This window comes from Epinephelus lanceolatus, chromosome 9, assembly GCF_041903045.1.
Source record: "Epinephelus lanceolatus isolate andai-2023 chromosome 9, ASM4190304v1, whole genome shotgun sequence".
Classification (NCBI taxonomy): Eukaryota; Metazoa; Chordata; class Actinopteri; order Perciformes; family Serranidae; genus Epinephelus; species Epinephelus lanceolatus.
The window spans coordinates 1,854,991-1,878,973 of NC_135742.1; the positions used below are offsets into that span (position 1 = coordinate 1,854,991).

At 40.5% G+C, this 23,983-nt stretch overlaps 2 protein-coding genes across 3 annotated transcripts in view; one reads left to right on the top strand and one right to left on the bottom strand.

Moving 5' to 3' along the window:
• Positions 1 to 1,451, top strand: part of LOC117252529 (phosphatidylinositol 3-kinase regulatory subunit alpha-like) — a 29,212-nt gene extending 27,761 nt beyond the window's left edge. For both annotated transcript variants that reach the window (XM_033619533.2, XM_033619534.2), the window contains 2 exons: positions 141 to 311; positions 443 to 1,451. In XM_033619533.2, coding sequence (XP_033475424.1) covers positions 141 to 311; positions 443 to 632 — 361 coding nt within the window. In that variant the 3' untranslated portion in view covers positions 633 to 1,451. The remainder of the gene's footprint in view (positions 1 to 140; positions 312 to 442) is intronic.
• Positions 1,452 to 9,536: 8,085 nt separating this feature from the next.
• Positions 9,537 to 23,881, bottom strand: LOC117252563 (GTPase IMAP family member 8-like). The gene is made up of 4 exons (XM_078171041.1): positions 23,820 to 23,881; positions 22,574 to 22,656; positions 15,310 to 15,363; positions 9,537 to 15,126 (listed from the first exon to the last, which is right to left on the bottom strand). Exons 2-4 carry the CDS (start codon positions 22,590 to 22,592, stop codon positions 12,353 to 12,355), a joined length of 2,847 nt encoding a protein of 948 aa, XP_078027167.1. The 5' UTR covers positions 22,593 to 22,656; positions 23,820 to 23,881; the 3' UTR covers positions 9,537 to 12,352.
• Positions 23,882 to 23,983: the final 102 nt, after the last annotated feature.

Sequence of the window (23,983 nt, forward strand, 5' to 3'; positions counted from 1 at the left end):
TGATCCACTGAGTCTATTTTAGCTTTATCCACCAGGGGGCGTCTGTCAGCCTGTATTCTCAGAGCAGCTTCCTGTCTGAACCGTGGCAACAGTAATGAAAGCATGTATGTGTGCTAACATGTTGTGTGTGTGCCCTGCAGTGAGTACAGCATGGTGGAGGATGAGGAGGACCTTCCTCATCATGACGAGCGTCTGTGGCGTCTTGGAAACATCAACCGCATTCAGGCGGAGTCGCTGCTCCGCGGGAAGAGGGACGGGACCTTCCTGGTCCGAGACAGCAGCAAGCCGGGCTGCTACGCCTGCTCCGTCGTGTAAGACTCACCTGTCCACCTGTCTTTGCACTGATTGGCTGATGGTCATTTTGATGACTTTAGTCTCTATGTCAGGAAGCTGTTCTGTGATCTGATCTAACGCCACCTCTCTGTGTCTGTGTCTCCCTCAGCGTGGACGGAGAGGTGAAACACTGCGTCATCAACAAGACGAGCACCGGCTTTGGTTTCGCCGAGCCCTACAACCTGTACGGCTCTCTGAAGGAGCTGGTGCTGCACTACCAGCACACCTCACTGGTCCAACACAACGACTCACTCAACGTCACGCTGGCCTTCCCCGTCTACAGCCAGCAGAGACGGTGACCCACCCGCCCCCTCCTCTTTCACACCGTCGTCATCGTAGACCAGCCGCAGAACCACAACCTGACCATGTGACACATTCAACGCTTAAACGGCGACGCCCTCAACACTCTGACGTCTTTTCAACCTGTAAAGACGATAAACCGCCGTGGTGCTGCAGATGACAGAAGACTTGTGTACGGTCCAGTACGCTGAAGATGAAGCTTTACGTTAAATGCTTTGTTACATCCTGTCGGAGTGGAAAGAGTTAAATATTTTACTGTGAAACACGGAGCTTAAACTTCCTGTGAGGAAAAACGAGCAGCTCCACCCGACTCTGCAAAGAAACAGAAACTTCAGTGAAATCTCTTCACTTAAATACTGTTCAGTTATTCAGCTGATTCGATGCCGACGATCAACACACAGTAAAATTTACTCTCATCAGAGGTCGAGACATCACGCCTGAGGTCGGGATCACATGGGAAAGATTTTATTTTATTATTCTGAAAGGGTTCAACAGGAAGAGCAGAGGCTGTGAGAGGCGTTCAGGGTTTCCTTCAACCCCTTTAAACCTGAGCTAATGAACTTTATTTCTTTCAAAAACATGGGGAGAGAGCAGTGAGCAACGGAACAAGAAAATACCTAAAAATTAGTAAAGAAAAAGACTCGTAAAATGTTCAATCGATTTTATTGATTGATTGATCAAATAATTTTCAAATAAATTATTTGAAAATCAGCAAAAAAAACAAAACAAAACAGTAAAAAGAGGAAATTACGCAAAATTAGTAGAAAGTTACAAGAAATTATCTGGAAAATAGCACTTTTTTTTTTGGTTACAAGAAATTACCCAAAAACAAGCAATAGAAAAATAGTAAAAAGGTAAAAGAAATGACCTGAAAATTACCAAAACAAGAGAGTAAAAACTTACAAGAAATCACCCAAAATTTTGCTGGAAAAAAAAAAAGGTAAAAAGTTACATGAAATGAACAGTCGTGGTCAGGGCCATTATGTTTTCAGGTTGTCTGTTCGTCCGTCTGTCCCATTTCCGTGAACGGGATATCTCAAGAAACACCTTGACAGAATTTCTTCAGATTTGGCACAAACGTCCACGTGGACTCAACAATGAACTGATTAGATTTTGAGGGTCAAAGGTCAAGGTTATTGTGTCCTATTCTTAGCCTCAGCGCTAGACGCTACTAAACCCCCCTAGATCTGATGCACTGCTCCTTTAATGTGGCGGTGAGCTCTGATAGTGAACGGACGATAACAGGAGAGAAACACCTGTTTAGGTTAATTTACGTGACGCACATGAGCGCTTCAGGCTCGTTCAGGAACACGTCCCATGTGATCACGACCTCGACGCTTCCCAGATTAATGCCAGTTTCCTGTGTGAGGTGATGACCTGTTGAACCTCATGGAGGTCAGGGAGGGTGGAGCTGAACCGACGGACTCCTCTAAACTCTGAGCTGCTGATCCAGCACGCTTTAACAGAACGGGACAATGGACTGATGATGATGATGATGATGATGATGATGATGATGATGATGTCAAAGACAAAATGATGGACAATCCAGAGAGGCTTCTCTTGCATAAACACTGTGAGCGACTCTGAACGAGGTTTAAAATGAGGGCAAATCGACTGACCCACATTTTTACACATCAGGAGGAAAAAAAGAGAAACCTGCGTCATCCAAAGACTCCCCCACCCCCCCCCCCCACCCCCCATCCCAAAATAACCCCATCAGTGTTTTTCAAGGTCCAGTTTCTTCAGGTTTCTTCAGGTTTGTTTTGCTGCCTCGAGAGTGTTGTTTATTTTTGCTGAGCAGACGGACGACTCGTCGCTTCGGGCTGGATCAAAACTGACTCAAGAATTCAGGAACGACGAGAACTGGATCTGCTCAAAGGATCATTCAGCGTCAGTCTCGGGGACTCGTGGACAAAGCGCAGCCTGTAAAAGTTACTGATGTTAAAAAAAAAAAAAAAAAGAATCCAAATCACGACTTTTCGTCTTTATGGATTTTTGTTTTTGTGCGTGTGGACACACGACTTCCTTTGACCCAGGTACAGGACATGAAACTGTCTGCGAGGATTTGATGGAGTCCTGAGTTTTACATCCGCTGTCACATTCTCAACTTTTGGTTTTGGGAATCAATACATGTTAAAAGTGTTTGGAGATGTCCTGGATTGTTTGAAGCTTTCTTCATTTACTTATTCCTCAACAGTGTTGTCTTTTTTTCTCCATTCATTCAACAGTTAAAACCAAATGAGTGAACACAAACCAGAATCTGAAATAAGGGACTGTTCATCACTTATGAGGGGAGGGGGTGGTGCACAAAGGGAGAGGCATGTAAAAAAAAAATGTAAGCACTGTGGAGGGACTCTTTAACTTGTGTTTTGGCTCAGGGGAGGGGCATTTTAATTTAAATGGTTATGTTTTCTTTTTATTTTATGGCTGATTTTTAAAGAAAACATGCCATTGTGGTAATTTTTCTAAATTTTGGTGAGAATTTTTGGTGATTCCTAAAGAAAATGCTGTTGTTAAAAAATCACCAAAATCACACTATTTATCACACAAACTGTAAAAAAAAAAACAAAAAAAAAAAACACATCACATGTGACAAACACTTCTGTCAGGAAAAAAAACGGAAACAATTGGGAGCTTAAAATATTATTTAATCAAAATCACTTTATTTTATGCCTCATTTAAATTTTTGCCAAAAATAAACTGCACAACAAAAGTGAAAAACTGAGGCTTTTTTTTCCAGCTCCAAAATTTAGTCTCCAACTTTTAACTTTCAAACATAAAAAAGCATACGTTTTAAAAATTGCATTTATGGTAAAGCAGAGGGTCGTGCAGTTTCTGCCAGTCACTCAGGGAGGCTCAAGGAAAAATATTAGTTGCTTTGGGGTCGGTGAAAATATAACAAAACAAGAAACGATGTCACACCGCAGCCACCCCCGTCCACTGATAAGTAAAGAACGGTCCCTAAGAAGTCATGAAAAGTGAATTGTTTAAGCTCTGATTAATAAAACAGTTGGTGTGAACGTTGCACGTCTTTTATAACGTGAGAAACATCTCGTCTCCATTTTGTTTAAATTATCCACAGAATAAAATCTGAAGATGAAAACATGAATATTCATCTTTCACTTCATGTCTTCACTGTTATTAATAATTGATTGTGTGTGTGTGTGTGTGTGTGTGTGTGTGTGTGTGAGACATTTATTACAAATACAAACATCTCAGTGTTGTGATCGTTTCATTTCTGGTGTTACAGCATAAGGTGTGAAATGTGTGCGTATCCCGATGACATCAACCACACACATTTTCCCTGCATGATCTAATCTGTAGCATTTCATTTCCTCACTGTCGTCCAGCGTTTGGAAAATATTCCTTTGACCTCTCTGTGTTTCCACTAATTTCTCCTCCTTTAGGAAAATGAAGTGAAAAAACTAAAAATCCTCATGATGACTTCTGCTTTTTGTCTACAAACGAAAAAGGAAGAAGTGAATTGCCAGAAAGCATCAACGGACCACTTTGGATTTTTGCAACAAAAACGGCTCTGTCTTCATGTTTTTGGTTTTTGGTTAAAAAGAAAAATGAGAAAACTTCTATTTTGGTTTGTTTAGTTTTTAAATTACAAATGAGTATCCAATGATGCCCCGACCAAAATCCCAGTAAATACTCAGACCAGCCCGTCTGGCACCAACAACCACGTTCAAAGTCACTTCAATCACCTTTCTTCATCATTCTGATGCTCCATTTGAACTTCAGCAGCTCGTCTTCACCATGTCTACATGACTAAATGTTAATGAGCTGCTGACACCTGATTGGCTGATTAGATATTTACATTAATGAGCAGTTGAACAGGTGTACCTAATAAAGTGGCCAGTGAGTCTATATTACGGGCTATTCTGCATAATTAATACTTTTGGTACTTTGATATTTTTGTGCTTTTATTTGAATATAATTTTAAACGCAGGACTTTTACCTGTAACGGAGTATTTTTACATTGTAGTTTTGGTATTTTTACTTCCGTAAAACATCTGAATACTTCTTCCACTACTGCTTCTTCCAGTTAACCAGAAATCGCTCTTTAGATAAAATAATTTTAGCTGTTATTTTTTAGCCAACGTCTGGACTGTTTGTTAACTTTGAGTGGGAGAGAGGTGGCACAAAAAGGGGGAAATGTCAAATATTTTTTAAGCACTGGTGAGGGACTTATGTTTTTAATTTTTTCTCAGGGGAGCTTTGAAAATATGTAAATGGTTGTATTTTGTATTTATTTTAATATATTTTATCATGATAAATATATATACATTGTATTATTATTTTTAAGGAAAACGAGGCATATTTTCTTTAAAAACTGCCAAAATTACACCATTTATTACAGTCAGAAACTGCGAAACAGAAATTCATTTCGGATTTTCAAATTTTTGACGGTCCTTGGACACGTCATGTGGGACGAACCTTTCTGTCAGAAAAAAAAAAATCTGAGCTTAAAATATGACTTTACTCTGTCTCGTTTAGAATTTGGCCAAAAATAAACTGTTTGCATGACAAGCGTGAAGAACTGAGGCTGTTTTGAACCCCAGGATCTTGTCTTCAATATTCGGAGCTTCTGAGGGTAAAAATAATAAAAAAGAAGTCGTAGCTCAGCTCAGCTGCTCCTCCTCTGATAAATAACCAACAGTCCCTTAACCACAAAAAAATTTAATTTGAAATTTTAAACTTTTAATTTAACATATAACTTTCTTCGAGGTGATATCAGTATGCTTAGCGGAGTAAAAACTAATTGATTTACTCATTTAAAATAATTATTTATTTTATATTTAATGGAGAGAGGCGGAGTGACGTCAGGGTGGCGCCAACTCCGTCCCCCGTGTTGTTTTCCGCTGTAATGGCGGACCGAAAGGACCATGAGGACGAACGGCGGAGCGTCAGCAGTGGCGCCATGTTTCTCACCGCAGATGTCGGAGATAAGAAGCTGAAATCAGCGGCGGCTCTGACGCCAGTCCCGTCCTCACATTGAGCGGTGTGTATTTTAATATCGTAGCTTCTCGTTTTGCCGCGTCTTGTCTCATTGTGGCGGAGAACATTAGAACTGTTAACGGTTAGCAGACGTTAGCTAGCTAGCTAGCTCCTGTTAGCTAACACAGAGGTCACGGTCAGATTGTACCGTGTGGTGTGTCGGTGTGTCGGTGTGAAGTCAGAGTTTTCCGTGTTTTCTGCGGCTCTCTTGTAACCTAGCTACAAGGGACCTGTCTGTCGAGTATCGGCTTGAGATCGGCTGATGAGTCTCTGTCACTGGTTGTTTGAGTGACGTCACAGATTCTCAGCCGAATGCACATCATTCAATTTGTTGAGTTGTAATTTTACACAGATGCCACCAAAGGATGCCGTAATGACTGTTACTGTGTTTAACTCATATGTAACTTAATACACTGGGACTGACGGGACGTTAGCGACACTGAATATATGAGCAAGAATATTGTTATTTAATTTGACAGGTTGTTCTTGGTGTTATTGAACTTTTTAATATGGTTTCCCTGTTTTTTGGTCCACGTTAACAAAATGAGGCCTCTATAAAGTCACAGGTACATCATACGTTAACACTTTGAAACCCGGAGTGACGTCACTTTACTCGTGCTGCTTTCAGACACCTTAAACCTTTGAAGCCTGAGTAAAAGGCAGTGAGCAACATGGTAAGAAATGTCCCACAAATTAAAAAAAAAATCTATACATTTAAAATATTAAGAAAATTATTTTTTTTTAAAATGTAAAAGTATTATTTTTATGTATTTAAAATTATGGTGCACAATTGTTTTAATTTTTAAGCACTTTTGCAGGAAATTTCTGTTTTTATTTTAAAAATTGTTTTTATATTTCTGTTTTTTTTTAAAAATCTAATTTACTTGTTTTTAATTTTCTCTACTAATTTATCGCAATTTTTTGGGGTAATTTCTTCTTTCGTTGCTCACTGCCTTCTTATGTTTTTCAAAGAAATCTAGCCAATTTAGAAAATTTACAAAAAGAAAAGCTGGGGAAAATTATTTTTGTAAGTAATATTATTACATATTTAGATAGATGGATAATATAGAAATATTAAACATATACAAAATTAAGTAGTACTAAAATTTAGAATATTCAGTAGAAACATACAGGAATAGAATATAAAAATCAAAATTGAAGGAGTAAAAAAAGATCAGTTATATACACAATACAGTAAGAGGTGAGGTAGAGGTTGTAAAAAATGTACAAAATAGCTTACAAGCGTAATAATAATTTAAAATTATGATAGACAGTTATTATGATTTTTAAGCACTTGCAGGCTGCTTGTGTGTTTGTTTTTGAATTTCTTTTTTTTTTTTTAATCGTCTTGTTTTTAATTTTCTCTTTTTGCTAATTTCTTGCATTTTTGAGGGTCATTTCTTCTTCCGTTGCTCACTTTAAATTAGCAATGAAAGAATTATTTAAAATATTATTACACTTCAGCTATTTTGTACATTTTTTACAACCTCTAACTCACCTCTTACTGTGTTGTGGATATTATTGATCTTATTTTTTTTACTCCTGCAATTTGATATGTTTATTCTATTCCTGTGTATTTCACCTGTATATTTTAATTTTAGTACTACTTAATTTTGTATATATTTCATATTTCTATATTCTCATATCATTTCATTTTGATCTGTTTTTGTTTTCTTTTCTTGTTGCCTTTTACTCAGGGTTCAAAGGTTTACGGCGTCTGAAAGCAGCACGAGAAAAGTGATGTTGCTCCGGGTTTCAAAGTGTTAACCCTTGAGACCTGAGCAAATTAGCTAGATTTCTTTGAAAAACATGGGAAGAAGACAGTGAGCAGTGAAAGACCCCAAAAAATTGCAAGAAATTAGTAAAAAGAGAAAATTAAAAACAAGACAATTTTTTAAAAAAAGAAATTCAAAAACAAACACACAAACACCCTGCAAAAGTGCTTAAAAATCATAATAATTGTGTACCATAATTTTAAATATGTGACAATAATACTTACAAATTAGCCTGTAGGCTATATTTTTAAAAAATAATTTTCTAAATATATTAATTTTTGCAATTGGTTGAACATTTCCAAAAAAACTGGAACTGGAAATGAGGCTTAAAGCCCAGCATACACTGTATGATTTTTGACTGGATTTGACCCGATTTTTGAGACGCACGACCTGCCGACGCTCGGGCTGGATTTCCGCTTCGTCATGCGTCTTTTGCCGTGCAGTGTACAGGGGGGGGCGAGGGCCGATCATCTGTTCCAGAACCACGGTCGGACGGTTGGATGAATTTCTGACATGTCAGAAATTTGGTCGGCCAGCACAGACATTCGCACAGTTGAAGCAGAGCCACGAGCTGATTCGCCAACGCCTGTCTATTTATCCCTCACTGCGCCTGCGCGAAGACATAGATCACCATGGCGACGCATCGGTGGACTGTAAATATTCTGCTCTCATTTTCAAGCAAGCACAACAAACATACAAGCTAGCACGCTAGACGAGGTACAACACACACACAGGGTGCACCCAGCTGTAGCCGGCTTACCTCCAATTTGTAAAATGTTGTTGTTGTAAAATAGACAAACCATACTGTCCACGTCTCTCAAGCCATCTGCAAGTCCATATGCGCTGACGCCTCTTCTTTTTGGACGTTTCGGTACACAGTATAGCGCAAATCATCAAAGCAAACCGTTTGTCCTGTACAGTGTATGCTGGGCTTTAGTGACACCGCACCACTAAAAAGCAGCAACTCCTCACCTGAAGAAGCATGTTTAACATTTTGCAGGAAAAAAATAAGATAATGAATTATTAAAATATGTCTGTGGCTTGTTGGATTATAAGGCTAATTGTAAAAAAAATAAACATTTTTCATGTCTCTGACAGATACAGACATTGAAACTGTAGTGAAAGGTGATACCATGTCAATATGATCATCAAAACACCATTTTCACTTGTGATGACAGTATTTTTGAACGTGTATTTTTGGTGTATATACAGTGTCATTTGTGGATGGTGTGAGTAGATCAGTGTATGTTTCTGTGCTGTAAACAACAACTCATTTGTGGCCTCACCTGTTGATCATTCACACAGGTGAGGCTCTTTACAAGTTGTGATTTCTGCAGACTCAAAGTCGTATTTTACATCTACGACATTACATTTGTTCTTTAACACTGTGATTTTATACATGAAAATATTGTGATTTTTACATTCTCTGCAACCATGTGCTCTTTCAGGTCAGTCCAGCCTGCAGTGCTACACCTGAAAGCAGCCACGTCTGTAAAGCTCCCTCACATGTTGAACCCTTGGTAAGTGGATTCAGGGATGTTTAACTGTAACTGAAGCTCCTGCTGTAGAGTACATAATGAAGGTAATCTTTTCAGCACCAGAGCATCTTAGGTTGACATCAGTGTACGTTGCCTGGTTGAACACACACAGTCCACCTTATTCCTGAGGGCGGCTCTATAAAAATGATTATAGGTAAAAGTTCTGATGTGATAGCAGAGGTAGTTAGTCACACTAGTCTTGGTGGTTGACCCCCAACGGTGGTTATTTTGAAACTAATTCAACTTTAATTTAGTAAATATAGCTGTTTTTTAAACAGATAATTAAGTAATATTAGATTAGTGTTTTCTATAATGTTCTCATGGAACTCTGGTACCTGTTGTGCTGTCCACGTCTGTAACGTTACTAACAGCCAGACTACGCTAAATTCATGACTTCAATTACAGTGTGTTGAACATGCACCCACAACAAAAACAGATTTCCATCACCATCCAGCCTAGGGCTGGGCAATATGTACAAAAATTCATGTCTCAGTATTTTCTATGAAATTAGTTACATGTTCAGCTGCAAGTCAGAGCCACATTTGAGATGTCAGGAGCACTTTTAAAAAACAGTCTGTGATCAAAATAAAATGCAAAGACAGAGATTTTATTCCCTGTTTGAAAATACACAGCTGCACAACATGTACATGAAAAATGACATCAAATAAGAGCAGGGCTGTACGTTAACTGCACGCAGCACTGGAGCTACAGAGGTTTAAAGGTTTGCAGTACAGGACACTAAACTATAACATGACTATAAAAGTATGTGTGGGCGGAGTTACAAAGTCCATCTGTCGGCTTTCAAATGAATCTAATGCTGAAAAATGATTTAAATATTTTAATCTTATTTCTGCTCAGAGCATCAACAGAGAGGTCATCCATTAGTCTGGACTTTAGACCTTTAAATGTCTTAAATTCAAAACACACATCAAACACACATTAAACACACGTTAAACATGGCTTCAAAGCAACAGTTTCAAACACAAGTACACAAATCAGTTTCACTATAACTCGCAGCATTCACAGAAAAACACTTGTCTTTATCTGGACACATTTTCCCCACAAATACAACATGCTAACATTATTAGCACAAGCTTATGGCATTTTACATTGTATGAATTAGCCTAGCGGCTAGCAAGTCCCCTACTCATATGAAACCAGGGCCAACAGCAACATTTAACAAAGGTAACGTTACAAATTCAGCTCCATTACAACTCACAAGGTTCACTGACAAAACAACTGTCTTATAATAAACATGTTTTCCAAACAAATACAACATGCTAACGTTATTAGCACAAGCCTATGGCATTTTACATTGTATAAATTAGCAGAGCGATAACTTGACCCTATATTGACATAAACGGTGTCTAAATATATGTCTTGCTTGAAACCAATCAATTACATATATGTTACACCGCTCAGCCATAGCAGTTCGTCAGCACTAAATAAAGCTGGTAAGGACATTTGATCACCAGGGGTGTTCCTAAGGAAATCCCTTAGTTGAAGGTAAGAAAAGAAGCGTTCATGGGAGAGTTCATAGGTATCCTTTAACTGCTCGAGTGACATGAGAGTCACCCTATATAACAGTTTTCTAAATGATTTACTCATGTTTCATGCCACAGCTTGTATATTTTGTTATTGAAAATCACTGGGATAAGCTTGTTGACCAAACAATGTACGAATCTCACACCAGTTTGTCATTAAACGAATTGTAAGAGGATTCTTTGTCTAACGGAGATGTTCTTAGAATTCTAATATTATATAATATCACTGGTTTCATTTAGTTCAAATATTCTATTTGGGCCTGTTTGGGTTAAAGTTAGCTTCAAATAAAGAAGAAACGGATCAAATTTATGATACCCAGTGATACATTTTGAAAGTGGGAAGATGAAAGCCTCTAAGGTTTTAATCCCAAGTCAGTTTGTCTGATCCTACTCCTGGGGTCTTATGGTCTTATGTATGTTTGTTTTGCTATGGAAGCTAACGTTAGCTAATGTGCTAAAAAGTTAGCGTTGCAGAGAAATCCAATCTTCCTCTTAATCCCTCCCCAGTTTCTGATGAGGTGGACATGATAACCCTTAATACACATAACCTTATTCATCCCTACAACAGGAAATACTTTTTCCCTAACCTGATATGAAGTGTGCGCTGCACATGTGAGCATTTTTGATGATGGCCTCCGTCCAGTCCTTTGGTCTTATCACATTTAACCATAGTTGTCTTTGTTTTTGTTGACGGGCAGTGGCGGCTGGTTTTGAGCCATGACTCCTTCTATTCTGGCTCCCAATAACACAACAAGACAAACACATTTTAACACTCCTATGGAGCCTACAGCCCTGTGGGGGAGAGGCAGCTGCACCTCCAGCTGATAACATGATGTCACTGTGATGTCGGCCCTGAAAGGGTATTTTCCGCAGTTAACAAGTCTGCTAGCTTTAGCAGATCTGTTTAAGTCATTGATTCTCAATAAATTAACTAAAGGTTTGAGGTTATTTTGTGAATTGATGCATCCTAAGCCCTGCTACCTTAGTTACTGTTGCTAAGTTAGACAAGTTTGACAAAAAGAAACCTGCCGATGCCGGCTGTGTTAAGCTCGGTGCAGCAGTGTTAATTACATAGTTTCGCTACATAAGACGATATAGACTCACGAAGCCAAAGGCAAGGACTACAGTATGTGATGAAAGGATATATTCACCATGTTAACGTTTACGAACAAAGCAAAACAACACAAATTGAGGCCAACGGTCTCAACAAAAATGGGAGCAGTGCATGCGGGGTATGTGTCCCTTTCTGCTCTTCTGGGACTCAGTCAAGTAATGTACGTTACGTTTGTTATTTTTAGGCGGCATGCGTTCATACTACAAGCGGTTCTGTCTTTGTCCAAGCACTTGTTAACAATAATAGATGTGTCGTCAAAGACTTGCATGTGTCAACAATACATTTCAACTGAACATCATCTGAAGTTTGTATTTGGTCCAAAAATAAAATCAGTTTTTGGTCAATGTCCGAGCCCCATTTTAACATCACATTTCACCACGTACACACTGTGTTCATCCCAATGTACAAAAGGGTGTTAGCCTCGGTCTTTTTTGGTGAACGATAATTCACGTCATCTTAAAAATATGTCAGCAACCAACCAGATGTCTTTAACGTCACCTCAGGAATGAGCAGGAAACAAATCTTTGAGGTTGGTGATCTGACGTTTGGCTAACTCCTCTTGGTGTAGCTATATGTGAGCTAGCTAGTTAGCTAGATGTGACTGTATACAAGGTAATGTGTCCGTGAAGATTGTAACTGTCCCACAGCGACATCTTTAATAGCCCAGAAACCTGCTTTTGAATGATGTTCAAATGATGCTTCATGATCTGCTGACATCATGATGATGGAGAGTCAGTTGAAGGATCAGGCGATGATACATTTGTTTTTGTATTTCTGTTTTAGTTCATTTATTTCTTGCTCATGCTTTGTCTTCAAGGTTTCTGTTTCTTCTTTCAGAGCTTTTTCTTTGTGACTTGAGAGGTTTTGTAACAGACTGTACTCTTTGTCATGGCTCTCTTCTTTCTCCCACATCTGTCGCTCATGCCTTTTCTTCAGTTCCTGTATTTCCTCCATGTGCTTCTCTACCAGTGCTGTAAAGTCCTTTGTGTATTTCTGTCTGAACTCATTGAATTCTTCAGCTTGTTTTCTGGCCTCCTCTTCATACTTCCTCTTCATTCCTCTGATTTGTGTCCTATAGTTTTCCTCTAATTCTTTTCTCTCCTTCTCCTCTTGTTCTCTTCTGATTTGATCTTCTTCTCTTCTTTTCTTCTCATAATTTTCTCTTTGCTGCTTGTATTCTTCTTGTAGCCTTCTAAGTCTTGATTGCTCCTCTTGTTGTTTCTGTTCATTTTCTTGATATCGTTTCTTCCACCATTCATCTCTTTCCTTCTCCCACTCCTCTCGTTGTTTTCTCATCTCTTCTCTACTTTTCTCAAACTCTCTGTCAGTGGTTTTCTTTTCCGCTGATTCTGACTTTATTTTTTCCTCCATAACTGCAAGTTTTTGTTCCCAGTCCTGTTGTTGACTGTCTTCCTGCGCCTTCCTCTTCCTGTCCTCGTCTTCCCTCATTTCCTGTTCTTTCTTTCTCTCCTCACGCTCCTTGTTGATGTTTTCCTCCATTTCTTTGAGTAGTTTATCTCTCAGTTGTCTCTCCTTTTCAGTGTCTGCTTTCTGTTGTTCCATTCTTCTCTTCATTGCCTCCATTTCCTCCTCATGTTTTCTCTGAAGCTCCTTCTTCTGTTTCTGTATCTCTTCTTCCTTCTCCTTCAGGATTCTCTCCACTTCCTCCTTTATGGCTTTCTCTGCCTCTTGGAACATCTCTGACATGAAACATTTGCCGCCATTTTCCGTCATCATTTTGTTGCTCTTCTTCATCAGCTCTCTGACTTGTGTGCGCTCTGTCTGATCTTTGTTATTGAAGACCTGGTATCTTCCTCCACAGTCGTTTATCAGTCTTTTCAAAAAGCCAGCAGAGTCTTCTTCTAGGTAATTCTCAATTGTTTGATCTTTCAGATCATCTCCTTTGGTGAAGATGATGATGATGAATTCTTGTGAATTCTTGCCGAAGCATGTCTTGATCAGTTCCACAGAGTCTTTCTCCTCTTTTGTAAAGCGGCCGATCTGCAGCACTAGTAAGAACACGTGAGGTCCAGGAGACAACATGCTGATGCATTTTACAAGCTCCTGTTGAACATCGTCATTGGACAGAGTCGTATCAAACAGGCCGGGGGTGTCGACTATGACAACCGGCTGTCCATCTATCTCTCCTGATGCTTTCTGACAACACTTGGTCACTGAACATAAGCTGACTTTAGATTTAAAATGTTCTTTGCCCAAAATGGTGTTTCCAGTTGCACTCTTCCCATTGCCAGTTCGCCCAATCAGCACCATCCTCAGACACTCTTTGCTCATCTCCCTTTTCTGTTTGAGATCCCGCAGTTCAGCTTGAAGTCTTGAAACATTCTCCAGCTGAGCCTTGGTGAACGTGTCCTTTGTGAAGCATGTGGATCCTTCAGCCATCATCTTTTCCACAGCATCCAACAGCTCTGGGATCTGCTGCTGGTCCTTGATGTTGAGAACAACATATCTTCCTCCACAGCTCTGACAGAGCTCCTGGATGCCATTGTTTTTGCTTATAAAGTTAACAACAGGTGGAGCTGTAGGATCTGACTCCACAGTGAACAGGATCAAGGTGAAGTCATTGACTTGAGAGCTGAATGTGTTCCTGATGGTCTCTAACTCTTTCTTGTCTTTATCAGTGAGGGGACGCACAGGTAGGACCAGGATGAAGGCATGGACGCCCTCAGGATCACAGAGGGAGATACACCTGAATGATTCCTCCATCACTGCCTCCTGAGGTTTTCCATACAAGGCAGGCAGCTCCACCAGGGAAACCCAATGTCCACACACCTCTCCCTGATGTTTAACACACTCTGATGAGCTGGAGACTGAATGAAGCTCTGTCTGACCTAAAATGGCCTTGGCTGCTGAAGTCTTCCCTGCTCCTCTCCTCCCACACAGGACCAGGTTTAAAGCTGCTCTGATGGGTTCAGACTTTGTTTTGATGGGTTTGGACTTTGATGCATCCTTATACACATCACAGCTCACATGCTCTCCATTGTTCTCCTTTGCAGTTTGACCCAATCGTGTTAACAGCTCTGGACGTTCAAGGTTCTTCTGCTTCAGGTATCTGTATCTACACATTCTGATCATGTCTTTTAAGGGCTGGTCTGGTTCATCTTTGAAACCTGAGCTCTCCTCTCTGGGTGTTGATATCAGTATCAATGAATGATCAAATGATTGATCACTGAAGAGTTTCAGGACTCTGCAGAGTCTCAGTTTGTGTTCCTCAGTGAAGTCTTCAGGCTGTAGAACCAGCAGGAACACATGAGGTCCAGGATCAGAGAGTCTCACACAGTTTTCTACATGTTCTGACAGTTTGTTTCCAGAGATGTTGGGATGCAGCAGATCTGGAGTGTTGATCAGAACTATTTCTTTGTCCTTTATCTGTCCTCTTTCTGTCAGACAGCAGTCTGGTTCTTCCACAGTGTTGAACACAGTCCCTCCCAGTATGAAGTTCCCCACTGAACTCCTCTGAGACCAGCTGTTCCCCAGCAGAACAACCCTCAGCTCACACACTGGAAAGAAATTAAAGAATTAGAAAGAATTAGAATAGCCATCCGACTATAGAACTCCAAATTGAATACGCAAAAAAAAGTTTTTTCCTCCAAAGAGAAAATAATTTCAGACTTCGAATCTGTCAACAATCAACAACATTCAAATTCACATTTGATCTTAACATCCTGTTTAATTTAACTCACTGGAAGGTGGCAGTAAGTCGTAGCTTGTGCTGCGTTCCAGGGGTTGCAGATTACCTGTTTTGAATGTAAAGACATAAATGTACACATCATTCATTCATTCCGTAACTCACATGTAATCTGTATTGGGCATTGATGCAGGTAATGGAGGGTGCTGAGGGACCGCTAAAAGTGGGCAGGCGTATAGTTTAGCGCAATACAGAGCTACAGCAGACTCCTGGCTCTATGCACACCTCCCTCAGTGTAAGATAAGATAGATCAGGACAATGAGCCCTGACAGTATAGTATCTGGGTGGGAGGGGTGGTGGATGGGTCCAACAAACCCTGGGTTTTACTTGGGAGGCCGGTGTTCGTTTCCCATATGAGTGTAGAGCCAAACCACGATGTTACCACATGCTTTTGTTGCAGCCTAGAGTTGGTTTTCTTTTTTAGCTCATAATATGTAGACGCAAAAGTCGACTGACAAAGTGGTGATATGTGACGCTTTGAGATGAGAGTGTGTTGGTCAGGGACAATACCCATCGTATGCAGTCGGCTGTAAATTGTCTTGCGCATACTCTGGAGCTGTCACAAATATCACTTTCCTGAAGTAAATACATTCTGGCCTTGTGAACTTTAAAGAAGGTATTTTGGGGGAGTGAAGACACACTGATATACTATACTGTTGCTAGCTGCCTAGCTTATGCTGGCCTCACACTACACAACATTTCTGTCCGTTCCAATTGTAGCTATGTCAGATCAGACGATGGTGGAGTCATAAAATCATGCCATGACTTTGCTGATAGACATGACAGACTACGTCATCGGGTTATTCTTGTCATATTTTTATTATTTTTACTATTCAGTCACTGTGTCTGTTCATGTCCCAGATGAACTGTTATTGTAGTAACGTAAAAAGTGCCACCGGATGGGCAGAACTACATATGAAGTACCACTTGCAAACTATGACAGTCACTGAATCCTCCTCAACAAGTTCATGCAAATGTTTCACAATAAAAGCCTTTTTAGAAAATGAAGGGATTCTCTCTGCTGAAATGATAAGGGGCTCTTAATGTGAAACAGATACAGGAAGTGTTGAGTTTGAAATGACAGCGCGATGCATTAACTTTATCAAAGCAAATGTGAACAGATAAGAGGTAAAAATATAAAAAATACAGATGCAATAATAAATAAAGGCCTGTTTCTAATGTAGTCTGTTGCTAGCTTGATGTTAATGGCAGTACTCAGCGCCCACTTGGACATGCTGCTGTGTTGTGCTATGGCCTATTCAAGTGCTGGAATTTATTATTTACGTGACAACACCTGAACGCAACACAGGCTCCGCTCCAACTGGGTGTGTGCACAGTGCCATGCTGCGCTACTGCGCAAGCGGCGTGTTTTACTGTGCGTAACAGCAGTCTATTGATGGTCATTTACACACTGTCCATAACAATAACTATATCAGGTAACAAACTGCGTCGGGCTCAGGTCGGGTTCGGACTTGAAATCAGAAAGGTTGTTGGGTTTGAGCTGGGATCGTTTATAATTGTCTCACACTCGGGTCAGGTTCGATCAGGAGAATGTGGCCCAAGCCGCCCTCTAGTGTGCTCGTGTGTGTGCGTGTGAGTGTGCGTGTATGTGTGTGTGTGCGTGTGTGTGTGTGTGTGTGTGTGTGTGTGTGTGCTGCTGTTGGAGGGGGCAAGGTGCCCCCCTAATATAATGGTAGGGGAAACACTGAAATATCTAAACGGCTGGGCTGTTGTCGTACAGTTTCCATGGCAGCAGATTGCTCCTGGTTCCTATTGGTCAGAGTGACGGCTGTGATGGAAGAAGAAAGACAAGAAGAAAATCAAACATGCTAGACTTTCTGTCGGGACATCGTGAGGCACACACTACACGAGATAAGACGATGGATTATCGGGTACGACACTCATTGTCGTTCACAATCCGAGCCGACACCATGCGACGCTGTGTGGGGCTGTAATCAGGCTGATATCGTGCAGTGTGTACCCGACATTAATCTTAGCTCTGTGTAACTAAAAGTTGCAGATAGATTGATGGGTGGATATTGTGATATTATGGGTTGATACTGGTCTCTGTTCAGGGTGGAGAAGCCTCTGAGGCATCATTTCATATGAAGTCGTCTTCTCACGGTTTAACTTGTTCCTGAAACCTGGAAACTTTTAGCCCCAACAAGTGCATCAATATCAGGTGTGCTAAGTCATCAGATTTGGATCCTCTGCAGGTGTAACAGAGTTTAAAGTGCACTTAATTAATACTTATTGTTAAACTATAATTGTAAATTTTATTTATCGTTTAAATTTTTTTGTCATGTTTGTGAATTTTATCTCTGAGATATTTTTATTTCCTGTTATTTTTAATGTTTCCTGTGGAAATTAACCTGCTGCACATCACCTCTTCTGTACCTCCTGGGTTTCCATAGCCCCTTCTGTCTGCCTCTCACAGTGCCATTTTGCATCGCTGGCAGATAAGTTGCATTGAAAAATGCTGCTGCACTACCTCAATATTTACTCTGTAAATTGAGCAGTTTATGTTGTAAACTTTGGTGCATATTGTTAACGGTGTTTTACTGTCATGTTAGCAGCTGTTTTGTGTTGTTTTGACCACTTACAAGTTTTGTAGGCATTTTCATTGAACTTTTTACCACCATTTATATGACAGCGAGCTGCACTGTGTCATGTGATCAGTTTCTAACATCTGATTTGTGGTGTAAAATGCTGTTGTTGTGTATGTTGAGGAGCAGAGGTGCCATATTGTCTTCTGCAGGTCTGTTTTTGTTTGTTTCATGTTAGAATTTTTGCTCTCTGTTATGTTTCCACCTCACACGCACTTTCATACTTTGCCCACCAGGTGTCAGTGTTTTTCCATTTGAATGTAGTGTTACTTGGTTTTGAGGAAATATATTGTTCTTAGTTGAACTAAGAGTTTTCCAGTGAATTATAACAGCTCTTGGATAATATTGTGACTATAAAGTGATGTCAGATTGATGTATTTGGACTTGAAGGAGAAAATGTAATCAGATTGGGGAGCAGAGGTGCGGAAATAGGTGTCCAGAAGCTAATTAATGTGCCACATTGATGTCTGCAGGAGAAAATAAATGTGGGAAAACATTATCTTCAAGCCTTTATCTGTCCCCGTCTACACACGTTACACTGGGCCGGTTCTGGCCTGCAGTCCATATGTTTGACACCACTGATTCTGACCATCACTTTGATTTAGAAACTTTTCGCTGAAACAATAAAGGTGGTGCAATAAAGCAAAATGTGTAAAGTGAGGAATAAAATTAATGTTTCTATATATGTAACAAAGTATTTAACCCTGTGGAGCTCAAGATTTCAAAACTTTAAAGGTTTTACACAGAATTAAAATTCTTTTTAGTTTTTCGGGTATACTTTTTTTCGTACGCACCATTCTCTCTCCGTATAATTTGCTGCAATTAAAGATACAAAAAACTTTAATTCCCTTTTTTTCATGTTAGTTTTCAGACAGTAAAAAGTGGAGAGGGTCCTATACCGACTTCTACGATGTAAAATACGATCCTTTGCCTCTGATCTGGGGCTTTTTTCAAGGAGCTCCAAAAACTGTCAGCGAGTGGAAAATCAGGGCTAAAGAGGTGCAGTATGAAATGGGCATTAAAACACAGCGAGCTGTGTTGTGTGAACAGTACAGCGATCTGATGATTTTGAAGTTGTGCATTGTGAACTTTGCTTTGACAAACCCTGCTGTGAATGAATGTGGGCAAACCTGCCAGACCTGACTACATCCCTGGCAGTGTACGAAGAACATGTGCCAACCAGCAAGCTGATGTCGGCACTGAAATATTTAGCATAGCTGTCACAGGAGTGTTTCACCTGCTTCAAAACAGACCCATCGTCTCTAAAAAGTCTGCAGTGTCTACTCTGAAAGACTTCCGCCCTTTGGCTCTCAGCCCCATTCTGATGAAGAGAAACCGCTTCTTCAGCACATCACAAACAACGTCCCAGCCGGACTGAACCCACCATCACCAGTCTGCAAAGAGAAACAACAGATCCACAGATGCCTTTTCACTGCCCTCCTCTCAGCCTTCACACACTTTGAAAATAACACCTACATCAGAAAGTTGTTTGTTGATTTCAGCTGAGCATTCAACAAAATCTCCACCGTGGAACTGACTGGCGAGCTGATGCACACTGGGTTTGAGTACCACACTGTACACGTGGATATTGGACTTCCTCACAAACAGACCCCAGAAAGTCCAGATAGGCAGGCCTGCATTCTCCTCTGCTGAACCAATACATTCTGTCAGTGGACTTTCACGTCTACATATTACGTGCTAGGTATCCTCCTGCATCTGCTGTTGACAATCTTGGATGCTGCAACTAACATCAAGACATCAACAAAAGCACCTGGTTAGGTTTAGAAAAAATCATCATGGTTTGACTCTACGTACCTGTGGGAGGCAAACACTGATCTACTGGGTGAACGTCCAGAGTTTGTTGGACCCATCTACCCCCTCCATCTCTACAGGAACTTTCCAGCTCCCTACATTATGACGGCAGCGTTTAAAACTGACACAGTCCAGCTGTGTATTATATTGCAGCAACTAGTGCCATCCAGCCGCATTATGAACTGATGCCGCCTGTCCACGTATCATACTGCCACAACAGGTGCCGTCCAGCCGACTGCACGAAAGGCTCCTTCCAGCTGTGTTACAAACTGACGCCTCCAAGCGGTGTATCATCTTGCTGCAAAAGGGTTTTTTGGTTTAGCATTGGGTGTCTGACATCAAAACCGCTGACAAAGGGGCGATATCTGACGACTTCTGAATGCTAACGGGCAGGCTGAACACTGGGATCCCCCAGGGCTGTGTGCTCAGCCCCCTCCTGATCACGCTGTACACCCACGACTGCAACTCCCAACATGGAGAGAACTCTGTTGTGAAGTTTGTGGACAACACCACCATCGTCAGCTGGATTACAAACAACAGTGAGACTTCATATTCACATCTTGTGCTCAGAAAACAACCTGCTGCTCAACCTCAGCAAAATCATGAGCTGAGCGCTGTTTCTGGGGAAAAGGACATGCAAGCAACACATTCTCATCCCAACTCACCACCGCTTTGTCACTGGACCTACACGTCAAGCTATGGCGCTCTAGGCATCTTCCAGCATCAGTTTTGGACCTTGAGGGACGGCGTGTCAATTTACGGTTGTTACATGAATTGTGTCTTTTCAAAGTACACTTTGTTATTACAGGAAATGTACAGTTTCTGCTTGTTAGATGCATACAGTATTTTTCAAAGTAAACCTACACATTGGTAAAACACTTTGATTTTTTATTTCCTTCTTTAGGTTTAGGCAACAAAAGATGTGGTTAGGTTTAGAAAAACAGAATGTTTGGCTCAAAAAGGTACAATTGTAAGAAACCTAATGTTAACTCAACAACTCGATTGACTTCTGGTGTCACATGGTAAAGAACAGTGTGCTCTTGGGTGAAAGTCCCGAGTTTGACCCATCAACCTCCACTCCCACCTGCCCTATGCTGACTCTCTTGCTCTTTATACTACGGCAGTTACCCAGAGCGTCAAAAAATACTGCCATCCGGTGCGTATCAAGATCAGCTGCAAAGGGTGGCACTGTGCATCAGTGTCTGACGCTGAGGTCCACTAACAAAATGGAGGTATTTGACGAGTCAGGAGTGAGAACTGGATGACGACAAACAGCCATGTCTGCATCAATGGAGCTTATCAGTGGAGCTTCAGTGGCGCAGTCTAACAGTTTTAGTTTCCTGAGAATCATCAGCGTCACAGAGAACCTGCCATGGTCATCACACATCTCCACCCTGAAAACAATATTCACCTGCTAAGTTCTTCTCAGCTTTGCAAGAGACACCATCCTGACTGGAAACATTTCAAACTGGCATCATATGTGGACAGTCCAGGACAGGAGGGCTCTGCAGCGGGGGATTAAAACCTGCCCAGAACATTAGCTATGTCCATCTACTGAGCATCGGTAATATCGGCGAGGTGCCTGCACAGAGGCCAAAGGATCCTAAAAGACAAAAACCCCCCAGGGCTTGACGCTAACTTTTTTCCCAAGGAGCACATGTGCTCCTAAGTTGAAAAAGTAAGGAGTGCACAAAGAACTTTAGGGGCACAATGTCAATTGATCAAATAATGTGTTTTCCATAATAAATGTGATGCAAATAGACATTTACAAGCAAAATTATTTAATTAATTTGTATACAAAATGTACAGAAAGGTAAAATCATCAAGTTTTGAAAAAGTATTGCAATTGAATTTTGTCTTTAATGTTATTATCTTATATATATTATCTTTGCAATATGATTATCTTATATAATGTTATTACTATCCTAAAACATTCTCCAGGTCCTCTGAAACTCTGCAGGGCATTGCGTGGCGCCCTCTCGTTGCTCAGCTTGGCGGCAGAGCGGTGCGCTCTTGCGCCGCGTTAGCACATACACAAGGAATGGGTTCGTCGGCAGAGGTCTGCCCTTTGCGCGCACTGTGTGAAAAGGGCTTTATTTCCACCCAGCCGACAGCCTGGCCGTGGAGAATCGTCCCTAACTGCGGGGAGAACGGAGCAGGCTTCCCCGTAGGTCCGCCGCTTCCTCCACACTTTGACTTATTTCCACGCTTTCCGGTATCGTCAGGGGCAAACGCAGCAGGACAAGGACAAGGACTTAAGGCAGCGAAAGTTCGACTAGGGCGAGTGGAAGTGGTGGTGGATGGGTCCAACAAACACCGACTTTCACCTGAGAGAGCGGTGTTCATGTCCTGTAAGATTCTAAAGCCAAACCCTGTTGTTTTTCCTAAACCCAACCACGTTTTTGTTGTTGAAGGAACAAACGTCACTGAGACTGTATGCAAACTGTACATTTCCTGTGAAAACAGAAGTGTATTTTGAAAACAGACAATGCATGTAACAGGCTGACGTTGACACGGCATCCCAGAATGTAAACAACCAACACACCCAGGGTACCTTGGACGCCATATGTGGACGTGGAAAGTCCATGACCAAACGTCAAGAAGTGACCGGGTGAGAATGTGTTGGTTAAGGCTCTGATCGCTGTAGGTTCTGTCAGTCACTCACAGTTTATAGTGCTTCTCCTATTTAATGTTGAATTAGATTGAAATGAGACGAAACAATCAGCTGAGTGAGTTTCATCAAGGACTTACAAACCTGATTTTAACAAGTGAGACAAAGTGCTGGTCCATATTTATCTCGTGGGGACAGAGAGAATACTACTAACATCTGACTGGGCTCACCTGATGCTGCAGTCGTCATGACGTCACTCTGCTGGAAACATCAGACACTAATTCAGCTGGAGACCAACTGCTGCGTTAACGACCTACAGAAAGAATAATTACAATTTAAATGATCTGACTTACAGAGCAAAATGTTTTTACAGAGCAGAGTGGAGTGTCTCGTTCACCTTTACAACCACAGTGGGGACTGAGAGGAACAACCTGCCCTCTGGTTACAGGGATCGTGTGTGTGTGTGTGTGTGTGTGTGTGTGTGTGTGTGTGTGTGTGTGTGTGTGTGTGTGTGTGTGTGTGTGCGTGTGTGTGTGTGAGAAATTCCCTTAAAATGATAAGTCATGTTTTTACTTTAATGCATTTTATAATGTCGCCTACATAAAGTGTAACGACGTTTGGCTGTTTGTAGTTTGTCGTGAGGTCTCACAAAAGAGATGTCACTGATTCTGAATAAATAAAGATGATTTAATGTGACGGAGCTTCTTCAGTTACATTACCTTAAAATGTGATCAACTAAACACCAATAATCAAACTCTCCTTTATCTGTACAGCTGCAGTTCGAAGTGTCACAGATGACTGACAAGCTGATGTTGAGACAACAAGTGTAGACCATAAAACAATAAGACAAAAAACAGTTTTGGGACCAGTGCACGCGGGACAATGAAAATGATTCAAATGTAAAACAGTAGATTCAACAGTTATAACAATTTAAAACTAAGTGACAAAAACAGATTAAAAAGGCAAAACAAGATTAAAAATGATGACAAAACAATAAATAAAGTCTAAAATCAAACTAATGTCACTTTGGTGATTATGGTTACAGCCTCTTCTTGGTTTTTAGTTTAAATCTAAAATAGCAACTTTAAATGTGATATTATAGAAACATAACCTCTATCAGAGTTGCTGTCTCAGATTTCTCTCATTAAACTCTTAAACATATCTGGTCTCCAGAACATAAACTAAATATTAACATTTATTAAAGAATCATGTTTTATGTTTTATATCTGCACTGCTTCAGTCACATTAATGTCTAAAGATAATAAACTTAACTTCAGAATAATGTAAAGGCTTTAATTGTAACTTTAAAGTTGATGTGATTCAACAACCAAAACAGAATAACATTTGTCAGAGTTTCCTTCAGACAGACAGATTTCTCTGATAAAACTCTGACTGAAAAATATGTGAAAATAAAATATGAAAAACATCAGTTTTCTAGCATCTTTTTTTTAAACTGTAATAAGTTATAATCTTTACCTGTAGATGAAAACCACCGCTGTTCTGTCAGTCGTCACCAGTCTGACGATAGAAAGTGAAAGTTAAGACAGAAAAACGCCCTCAGGATAATTTGATCCAGCAACATTTCACTGATCTGAAGTCAGACAAAACTACACCTTTATTTTTTAATGGGATTGTTGGTG